Source organism: Cnephaeus nilssonii, assembly GCF_951640355.1.
Source record: "Cnephaeus nilssonii genome assembly, chromosome: 1".
NCBI lineage: Eukaryota > Metazoa > Chordata > Mammalia > Chiroptera > Vespertilionidae > Cnephaeus > Cnephaeus nilssonii.
Window position 1 is genome coordinate 64896006 of NC_137072.1, and position 11618 is coordinate 64907623.

The 11618-nt window shown below is 37.5% G+C and overlaps 1 protein-coding gene across 2 annotated transcripts in view; it reads right to left on the bottom strand.

Annotated features, from left to right (window-relative positions):
• Positions 1 to 300: 300 nt before the first annotated feature.
• The window catches only part of COPS4 (COP9 signalosome subunit 4), a 32581-nt gene continuing 21263 nt past the window's right edge, over positions 301 to 11618 (bottom strand). The window contains exons 8-10 of one of the 2 annotated variants that reach the window (XM_079775409.1): positions 6655 to 6770; positions 4338 to 4422; positions 301 to 826 (exon numbers count right to left, since the gene is read on the bottom strand). In XM_079775409.1, coding sequence (XP_079631535.1) covers positions 693 to 826; positions 4338 to 4422; positions 6655 to 6770 — 335 coding nt within the window. In that variant the 3' untranslated portion in view covers positions 301 to 692. The remainder of the gene's footprint in view (positions 827 to 4337; positions 4423 to 6654; positions 6771 to 11618) is intronic. The other variant, XM_079775410.1, reaches the window with a different exon arrangement.

The window sequence follows — 11618 nt, forward strand, 5'->3', positions numbered from 1 at the left end:
TTTAAAAAGGAAAAAGGAAGCCCTAGCCAGTGTTGCTCAGTGGTAGAGCATCGACCTACTGAAGGGTCTTAGGTTCGATTCCCAGTAAAGGGCACATTCCTGGATTGCAGGTTCATTCCCCAGCCCAGGTCAGGGCTCATCCAGGAGGCAACTAATTGATGTGTCTCTCTCACATCAATGTTTCTCTATCTTTCTTTCTCCCTCCCTCCCTCCCTCTCTTCCACTCTCCCTAAATATCAATGGAAAAAATATCCCGGGTGAGGATTCACCAAATAAAAAAAAGGAAAAAAACACTGTTCACTGATTTAAAACAAAGTACTACCTTTATTTGGCTCACTTCTCCATTTATTAGAATAACCACATTTGGAGAGGCACAAAGCACTTAAGTTTTACATGACTACGAAGTTATCACAAATCCCAAACTTCTTAGCCACAGATATTTCACTTACTCTGTTTAAAGAAAACGCTTTCAAAACTTCTGAGTTAGCTTGATACACAGAGACCCTGAATATATGGGAACTACATATTTTTAAATGCTTGTACTTCCTGCTCTAATAATGTTTTCTTTAAATGGAATCCAGCATAAAAGGGACTGAAATACATAAGGTCATGATGCAAATGCTTTGGAGACAGTGAAATCAATCTGTGCAGCATGGAAAAAGGTGCAGTGTGCACAGAAGTTCTGCAAGGAGTCACTGAGCCATCTGGGCCTCCATGGCTTGTGCTGTCCATTCCGGTGCTGTCTGACTAATTTTCTCCAAAAGGTTATTCACTTGGAAACAAAGCGATTGGATCTGTTTGTCCCATGTTGGCAGGGCTTCTCGTGCTAAATAAAAAAGAAATAATGTAAAAGTTGAAATTACTCTTTTGTATTCACAGCAAATGTAAGTTTAGAGATAAATACAGAAGTATGAATTTTTAAAAGTTTACTCCAAAATTCTTGTCTAATAAAATTAAGCTAATTAAGTAATAATTAAGAAAAGCACCAGGAAAAAAAGCACCTAAATCACTAGCACAAAGTATGAAACAAAACAAAAAGAAATGTACACACAGATTATTATTTGTGAAAACAAAATAAAACCAATCAACCAAACAACCTCAACCACAACTACAATAAGACGGCTTCACTGAAACTGTCTCATCTCCATTGGCTAATAAGACACTGCCATCTGCTGGGAAAGGTAAATCTATTTCAAGGTGACCCAAAAAAATGTATACACGCTTTAACAGCTGATAGCTCAATTTTGAAAATGAAATGTATTTTAATAAACACTGTCTTTATAATTATTCAAAGTGTGTGTATACTATATATTCAAGGCTGTTTTTACTTGACTCTGACGAATAAATATTTCAATATTTAAACCCAAAATAAACATACAAACAAAAAAACCAACTCATCAAGAATCCAGCAGGTTTTTTTCTATATGAGCAATATAAAGTTAGAAATGAAAAATAGGGGGAAGTGATCCCATTTAAAGTAATACTAAACTTTACAAAAACTGGGCACAAAATTAATGAAGAAAAAAACTAAATCTTCATAAAGAACATAAAACAATGAGTTATCAGTCCTTTCCTATTAATATGTAAAAATTTTTAAATTACAAAGACAATCCCCATTTTCTTTGTTTTGCTTTCTAAACAAGTCAAAATTAGAATTTTGAAAATAAAAAATAAGTTGGTATATATTAATTTAAGTTGTCCTTTCACTTGGTGGCTGGATGGAGAGACTGGATGTAACAAGGAGTGATTATTTAAAAATGTTTAATGTGGGGGGGGGATTTACAATACTGGGGGGAAAAGCAACAAAAAGACCTTTATGATTGGGATTATAAAGAGAAAGCTTAAAAAAAAAATCATGTAGGACCCTTCAGAGACTTTGTAGAACTTTGTTATATAAGCAATGGGAAATCACTCATAAGCATGCCAAGAAAGAGACTAACATAATTTAATACTTTCTTTTGTTTGTTTGCATTTTTTAATTGATTTTAAAGAAGGAGAGAGAGAAACATCGATCGGTTGCCTCCCAAACATCCTGACCAGAGACTGAACCTGCAACTAGGTATGCGCCCTAACCAGTAATCGAACCCGAAACCTTCCAGTGCACAGGACGACACTTCAATTAACGGAGCCACACTGGTCAGGGCTGTTTGCATTTTTAAAAGATCACAATCACTTTGGCTATGTTAAGGCAGCTGGACTAGAAAGGAGCAATTATCGATATGAGAAAAATAAGTTAAAAGCTATTTCTCAAGGCCAGAAGAGGTCATGGTGGTTCAGAATAAGCTGGTGACAATAAGAAATGAAGGAAAGCATGTGGATTCCAGATGCACCTAGGAGGTTAAATTGAAAAGATTCTGGACAGCAACGAAGAGGTAAGATCAAGGATAAAGAATGCTGGAGGCCCTGGCCAGGTAGCTTGGTTGGTTAGAGCATAGTCTCAACACACCAAGGCTGTGGGTTTGATCCACAGTCAGGACACATATAAGTATCAACCAATAAATGCATAAATAAGTAGAACATCAAATCAATGTTTCTTTCTCTCTCTCTCTTCCTCTTTCTCTCCAAAAATCAATAAGTTTAAATTAAAATTTAAAAAAGTAATGCTGGAGAAAGTGAACAATGTGGTTACTGGATGGCTTGTTGGTTGGTTGATGTGGAAGGCAGGCAGAGAGGAGAGATAATGAATTCATTCTGGGATATGTTCGTTCTGAGATGCCCACGATGCAATCCAGTGAGAAACGCCTAATAATTAATTAGAACCACTGAGTCTGGGACGCAGAGATTTACCCCAGAAAAGTATATGTAAGTGTTGCCTCTATAGAGATGATAACTGAATCAATGCAAACAGATGAGATTGCCTAGGGAAACTTAGTAGAGTGAGAAGAAAAGGCCTAGACGTAAACCCAAGCCGTCCCAATATTTAAATTTAAAGCACTAAATACTGAATCTACAAAGATGACTAGGAAGAATACCTGGAGAAGTAGGAGAGAAAGCAGAAGATGACAGAGTCAAGATGATGAGGGTGGGGCAGGAGATAGCAAGAAGTAGTAAATGATCAATCCTATTTGATATTTTGAAAAGTCAACAAGAGGCTTGAGAGGTAATAGGATTTTTGTTAAAATGGAAGAGACCCAAGTATGTTTAAAGTTGATGGGAAGAAGCCAACAGAAAAAGAAAGGATGAAAACAGAAAAAATAATTGCTAAGCTCGTGTCCCTAAAAATGCTGGGGAAGGGGGGGCAGTGGCAGAGGTCACAGAAGGGATCCAAAGCACAAGTGGAAGAACTGGAGCGGGAGGTGGAAACCACCTCCAGCATAACATGGGAGAAGAAAAGAATCAGATCTCTATTTAATACTTACAAGTTTATGAATCTGATAAAGAAGATAATTTCACATGGATACCTTTTTTTTTTTCTCTGTGAAATAGGAAACAAGGTTCTCTGCTGAGATAGAAGAAGTCAGAGATTTAAGAAAAATGAAATCTGAAATAATCACTGCAGAGTAGGAAAAAGAGTAGACTAAAGAAATGTATCAAGAATCCCAGGTAGTGTTGAGGACCCATGACCTTGAACTTGCAGTTGTGTTCAATCTGTCTGGTGCTCTGACTCTTCTCCAACATTAGTTAGCTACTCAAGTATAGGTATGGGAAAAATGGAATGGGTTCATTCAAGATGAAGTTTTGCTGGACAGCTGGAACAAAAAGTTAACAGACAAGTGTTCTAGGGTATCTGTAAACGAGTAACGGATGGGAAGAGCATTAAAGACAAAAAAGGGCTGGGCTGACTGGAAAAGGTAAGTCAACAGATGAGAGGCTTCAATGCAGTCAAGGAAGAGTTGAAATGAAATAACTGAGACAGACCATGAGAAAGAGAGGAAAATGGTTATGGTCAGAGTGGGATATTTCAAACTAAAATTTTACAAGTGGACTGGTTCTGGGCACAGCAAAGTCCACAGTGTAAATGAGGTAGGAACCGGGGCTGAGGAGGTATTAGAAAATGAGAAAGTCAAGAGATCTACTTACCTGCCTGCTTCCATTAGTCTAATGAATAGGAAATGCAGCTGTCATCTCTACATGCCTGCTACATGGTATGCATTCAATAAATGTTTGAAGAGTAAATGAATGAACTGATGACAATTCCAGTTTCAAATTTTTCTACAGCATAGAAAATGCTGCATTAATGTAAGTTCACAAAAAATATATCTTAAATTATTTCTCTGAGAAAGACTATTCCAGTAGTAAGAGTCTACGTCAAAGGAAATTGCTCAACATGTTTTAATCATAAATATATAATACCTCACTGACATTTCATTATGACAGAAACAAATAAAACTTCTTACTTTCAAAATGAACTATTCCATCAATCTGATCAATAAATCCATTCATACGTCCTTCTGTTATCATTTGTGATGCTATCTTTTCTGCCTGTTTAAATAAAAATAATAGTAATACATTCTCAGACACTTTAATTATATCTAACACATTCACATATGCTAAGACAATTGAAAACTCTTGGTTTAGCTACCCATCACTAAGCTTACAAATGTGTTTATCTGCCATTCATTATTAGAGTAAATCTGGTAAAGCTTCCTATTATACCACACCAGTTCTTTCTGGGTACATCCATTGTTTTAAGTTAACTGGGATCTATTTTGCTTGTGAGATTTTAGACAAGAATTTTTTATTTTTGGACAAAAATTTTTATCTCTGCTTAAGATCAAACTAACAATTTTGTTTTTCCACTGAGATCCACACCTCAAAAAAACCTGACTTTGCCCTAACTGGTTTGGCTCAGTGGATAGAGTGTTGGCCTGCGGACTGAAAGTTCCCAGGTTTAATTCCAGTCAAGTGCACATGCCCAGGTTGCAGGCTTGATGATCCCCAGTAGAGGGCGTGCAGGAGGCAGCCAATCGATGATTCTCATCATTGATGTTTTCTCTCTTTCTCTCTTTCTCTCTCTCTCTCCCCCTCCCTCTCTCCCCCTCCCTCCCCCCACACCCTTTCTCTGAAATAAATAAAAATATATTTTAAAAAACACATGACTTTTTCTCATTTTATTTCAATTTTCAGTGTTCACATCCCAAAAACTCTCTAAGAACGTAATATTTTTTAAGAAAAAAATTGAAAGGATAAAGAGATGTTCAAATTTAAAAGAGAACTGAAAGGATTTAAAAGCAATTAAAGGGAACAAAAGCTTCTCTACCTAGTGTCTAAAGACATGCTTCATGTTTACTGTGTGTGAGTAAACTGGGTTGTAACTCAGTCATTTTAGTAAATCTGACTACCTTCACAATCAATCATAAGTCTCTTCTAAACAGTCTGTGACTGGCATTTATTGTTAAAAATATATTCATTTCCCTTAGTCTGTTCATAAAGGGATCATAACTCAAAGCCTAAGAATAAAGCATCTGTTTTTTATTTTTATTGATTTCAGAGAGGAAGGGAGAGGAGACAGAAACATCAATGATGAGAATCACTGATTGGCTTCCTCCTGCACACCCCACACCGGGCATCGAGCTCATAACTACGGCACATGCCCTGACTGGGAATCGAATTGTGACCTCCTGGTTCATAGATCAACGCTCAACCACTGAGCACACCAGCCAGGCAAAAGCATTTTTTAATGGTAATTGAGCCTTGGTTCCCACATTGTTCCACTTCCTTTACTGCATATTGAATGTGAACATGTAAAGGAATTTTGTTAAAAATCCTAACAAAATTGCACTAACACAGAAAAGAAGAATGTGACACATAAGTACATGACTTTAAGTTTTACAAGTTAGATAAAGGTAAGGTTAATTGCTTGCTTTTACTATTACTTAAAATTAAGAGAATGTTTTGTAAATGATACCTGAAATGCCCTCTAAATAGTATTGGTACTTTGTTGGGATTTACACATAGCCACTAAACCCTTATTATGACAAAGAATGAAATTAATTCCCTAATAACTCAGTAAACTTCGTAAGTTAAATAAAGCACAGATATTACAATAGAATAGTCTGGTATATTCTCTCAAAGAGAAGAAATATTTAACATTTGAGTCAATCTAGGGCAGAAAATAGAAGTAATAAGGCATCTATCGAAATCTTAAGTTAGTCAGAAATCAGAAACTGCTATGAAATGGATGTTAACAGACTCTAATATTCCCACAAACTGGTTATCATAACACGGAAACCCTTTAAGATTTCTATTCTAGGTCACTTTATCATAAAACACAAACAAAAAAAAAACAAAGACAATTCCATTACAGTACTATTCTAAAATTCAAATAATTTATTTCGCCGAAACCGGTTTGGCTCAGTGGATAGAGCGTCGACCTGCGGACTCAAGGGTCCCAGGTTCGATTCCGGTCAAGGGCATGTACCTTGGTTGCGGGCACATCCCCAGTAGGGGGTGTGCAAGAGGCAGCTGATCGATGTTTCTCTCTCATCGATGTTTCTAACTCTCTATCCCTCTCTCTTCCTCTCTGTAAAAAATCAATAAAATATATTTTAAAAAATAAAAATAATAATAATTTATTTCTACTTACCTGAGGCTTTTTATGTGTATTTTTGTCGTAGTTGCCAATGTTTTTATCAATTATGTATTTTATTTTCTCATTGCACCAATAGTCTAGTCTCTTAACTTCCCTTTTATGTATTGGAAACAAGAACATACCTTAGCTGCAGGGATCTCTAAAAGAGCTCCAAGTTCTTCAAAGGTAATATTATTATATAATTTGCTTGCAGACAACAAATTGTGTTCAATAACAGCTCTGTCCAAGATGCTAGAACCTTAAATATAAATAAGACAGTTATAAGTTTGAAACTGGTTTTTAAAAGATGCATCCTTTTTTCCTGAAAATTTGTAAGCATGTAATAACTCATAATCATTATCTTTATTCCCATCAAAACTTTAAAAGTAACCCAAATGCCTTATTTAATACAGCTTGAATACACAATTAAATATAAATAACATATTTGGAAAATATGTTATTGGCAAATAATTACTAACTAGCTGAATGGATTTAACCCTTTGGGTTTGAGGGTTTGCTTCCGCAGACTAGCTAGCAGATTCATAACCTCTCTTTTCTTGCTATAAGCTAACTATTAGCAAGAGTAGCAAAACAATCATGCAACCTGTTCTGCAAGTTTAATAACGTCAATACATACAGCTCAACAGAATTATCTCTATTTTTTGGGGTACTTCACAAGCACCTTATTCTGAGGCAAATGTGAAAAATGTCCAGAATGTAGGAACAAGCTAACCCTTCATGAGAGATAAGGCATAGCATCCTCCCTTAAATGAGGTTATACAGGGCCTGACAAAGTTCTGGATCTAAGGTCCCACCCTGAAGGTGTTAGTAGACTGCTGGGCTCCCCCAATTCTTTTTTCTTTCTTTCCAGTTTTATTGAGATATAACTGACATATAACATTGTATTAGTTTAAGGTTTACAACATAGTAAGTTGATATATGTATATATTGCAAAATGATTACCACAATAAGTTTTGATAAGATCCATCACCTCACATAGTTACAAATGTTTTTTCTTCTGATGAGAATTTTTAAAATCTATTCTCTTAGCAACTTTCAAATATAAAGACCTAAATAAATGGGAAAATATGAAAGACTTAATATTGTTAAGATAGCTATACTCCCCAAGTTGATCTACAGAGTCATTATAATTCCTATCAAAATCCCACCTGGCATCTTTACAAAAATTGACATGCTGACCTTAAAATTCACATGGAAATTCAAGGAATCAAGCAGAGACAAAACAATCCTCAAAAAGAACAAAGTTGGAGGACTCACATTCCCGATTTTAAAACATACTACAAAGATGCAGCATCCAAGACAGTGTGGTGCTGGCATGAACACAGGCATACAGAATAGTGGAATAGAATTTAGAGTTCTGAAATAAACTCTCACATTTAGGGTCAACTGACTGTCAACAAGTATGCTAAGACAATTCATTGTGAAATAATAGTCTTTTCAATAAATGGCACTGCAACAACTGGATATCCATATAAAGTAAGACCCCTCCCTACCTTACACCATATATAAAAACTAACTCAAAATGAATCAAAGACCTAAATGTAAGAGCTACAACTACAGAAATTATAGAAAAAAAAATCTTTATGATATTGGATTAGGCAATGGTTTCTTAGATACAACACTGAAAGCACAGGCAACAGAAGAAAAATAAATAAATTGGACTTCATCAAAATTGAAAATGTTTGTATTTCAAAAGACATCATCAAAAAAGTGAAGAAACAACATATTGAATGAAAGAACTGCAAATCATTTATCTGATCAGATCTAGACTGTATAAAGAATTCTTACAATCCTATATAATAAAAGGCTAATATGCAAATCGACCCAATGGCAGAACAACTGGTCACTATGACATGCACTGACCACCAGGGGGCAGACACTCAATGCAGGAACTGCCCCCTGCTGGTCAGTGCACTCCCACAGGGGGTGCACCACTCAGCCAGAAGCCCTGAGCCAGGCTCATGGCTGATGAGCGCAGCTGCAGTGACGGGAGCCTCTCCCGCCTCCACGGCAGCGCTAAGGATATCCGACTGCCAGCTTAAACCCACTAAGCCATCAGTCAGATATCCCCCGAGGGCTCCAGGACTGTGAGAGGGCACAGGCCAGGCTGAGGGACCCCCGCCCCCGAGTGCACGAATTTCATGCACTGGGCCTCTAGGTCAATAATAAAAGGACAAATAACCCAATTTAAAAATAGACAAATGAGCCCTAGCCGGCTTGGCTCAGTGGATAGAGCATCGGCCTGTGGACTGAAGGGTCCCAGGTTCGATTCTGGCCAAGGGCACATGCCTGGGTTGCGGGCTCGATTCCCAGTGGGGGGCATGCAGGAGGCAGCTGATCAATGATTCTCTCTCATCATTGATGTTTCTATCTCTCTCTCCTTCTCCCTTCCTCTCAGAAATCAATAAAGAAATATATATATATTTTAAAAATAGGCAAATGAGCCCAGCCTGTGTGGCTCAGTGGTTGACTGTCTACCTATGAACCAGGAGGTCACGGTTCGATTCCCGGTTAGGGTACTTGCCTGGGTTTCAGGCTCAATCCCCAGTAGGGTCCGTGCAGGAAGTAGCCGATCAATAATTCTCTCTCATCATTGATGTTTCTATCTCTCTAGCCCTCTCCCTTCCTCTCTGAAATCAATAAAAATATATATGTATTTTAAAAATAGGAAAATTATCTGAATACACATTTCCCTAAATAAATACAAATGGCTGCCCAGCTGGAGTGGCTCAGTTGGTTGAGCATTATCCTGTGCACCATATGGTTGCCGGTTTGAATCCCGGCCAGGGCACATACCTGGGTTGCGGGTTTGGTCCCCAGTTGGGATGTATATAGAAGGCAACCAATCAATATTTCTTTCTCACATTGATGCGTCCTTTCCTTCCTCCATCCCTCCCTCCCTCTCTCTCTCTCAGCAAGTCCTTGGGCGAGGATAAATAAATAAGATATACAAATGGCCAACGAGCACACAAAAAGGCACTCAACATCATTAGCCTTCAAATCAATACCACTTCATACCAGTAGGATGGGTAAATAAAAAACACAGATAATAACAAGTGAGGGAGAGAATATGAAAAAACTGAAACCCTCACACACAGCTGGCAGGAATGTAAAATGGAACAACCACTTTAGAAAAACAGTCTGGCAGCTCTTCAAAAGACTAAAATAAATTATCATGACCCCCTAACTCTACTTATGTCCATATAAAGACTTTTACATGAATATTCATAGCAGCATTATTAATAGTGAAAAATAACCTATCAACTGATGAAGAAATAAAATGTGGTACATTTATATAATAAACTATTAGTTGGCAATAAAAGGAACTGAAGTACTGATACATGCTACAACATGGATGAACTTTGAAAACATCATGCTAAATGAAAGCAGTCAGTCACAAAAGGTCATATATTGTATGATTCCATTTATATAAAACTAGAGGCCCAGTGCACGAGTTCATGCACTAGTGGGGTCCCTTGGCCTGGCCTGCAGGATCGGGCCGAAACCAGCTCTCTGACATCCCCCAAGAGGTCCCGGATTGTGAGAGGGCACAGGCCAGGCCAAGGGATGTTGCCCAGCCAGGGAGGGACCGTGGGAGGGCTCCAGCGCATGTCCGGCCCATCTCGCTCAGTCCTAATCAGCCAGACCCAGCAGCAAGCTAACCTACCAGTCAGAGTGTCTGCCCCTGGTGGTCAGTGCACGTCATAGCGACTGGTAGACCAGTCAACTGTCTGCCCCCTGGTGGTCAGTGCATGTCATAGTGAGCGGTTGAGCAGCCTTAACATATCATTAGCATATTACGCTTTGGTTGAATGGATGACCGGACACTTAGCATATTAGGCTTTTATTATATAGGATATCCAGAACAGGCAAATCTATAGAGCAGGAAGTAGATTACTAGCAATGTTCTACAGCTCTGGGACTATATTATGTGTCAAGACTCCTAGCCTAAACTAATATAAAAGATTGCTAGCCTAAGATTGTAATGACAGTAAACAAAGATGTCCAAGAAAAACAAACAAGGAAAGCAATAGGATTTAAAATGAAAGAGGAAGAAGACAAAACATCTGTTCTATCTATACAGTCCCATGTGACAAATTTGAAAGTCATTTTCATTCTCACAGATACTAATGAGTATCCCTCTTTTTAGAAAAGAATCATCTAATTGATTATATCTTTCCTTTTCTTTTTTGTCATGGTCAGAAAGCTCAAAGTCAAATCTGAAGCTCAATTATGTATATCAATTATGGAAACCTTTTCTTATTTATCTAGCTTTTAACTTGTTTGTCAAATATCTTACAAAAAGGAGTTAATGCTGCTCAGAAAAATGCACAAAATATAACTTAAAAATAAAAGAGAGCAGCGTGGCTCAGTGTTGATCCATGAACCAGGAGGTCACAGTTCAATTCCCAGACAGGGCACATGCCCAGGTTGTGGGCTTGATCCCCAGTGAGGATGTGCAGGAGGCAACCAATCAATGATCCTCTCTCATCATTGATGTTTCTATCTCTCCTCTCCCTTCCTCTCTGAAATCAATAAAAAAATATTTTTTTAAAAGTAAAAGAGGTGATGAGCACGCAATGCAATATGCAAATGATATAATATTGTACACTTGAAATTTATATAATCTTATTAACCAGTTTCACCCCAATAAATTTTTTTTCTTTTTTTTTTTAATATATTTTATTGATTTTTTTACAGAGAGGAAAAGAGAGGGATAGAGAGTTAGAAACATCGATGATAGAGAAACATCAATCAGCTGCCTCTTGCACAACCCCTACTGGGGATGTGCCCGCAACCAAGGTACATGCCCTTGACCGGAATCGAACCTGGGACTTTTCAGTCCGCAGGCTGACGCTCTATCACTGAGCCAAACCAGTTAGGGCCCGATAAATTTTTTTTAAGTAAAAGAAACACAAGAGTCATAACAATCAAAACACACACACACACTATTTACTGGTGGACTACAAATTTAGCAGCCAACCAAATTAAGAAAACCAATCAATTTATCAATTTACATTGTTTTTAAATAAGACAAAAACCAACTGCTCAGGAGAATCACAAGTAATCCTAAGACTGAAAAGGA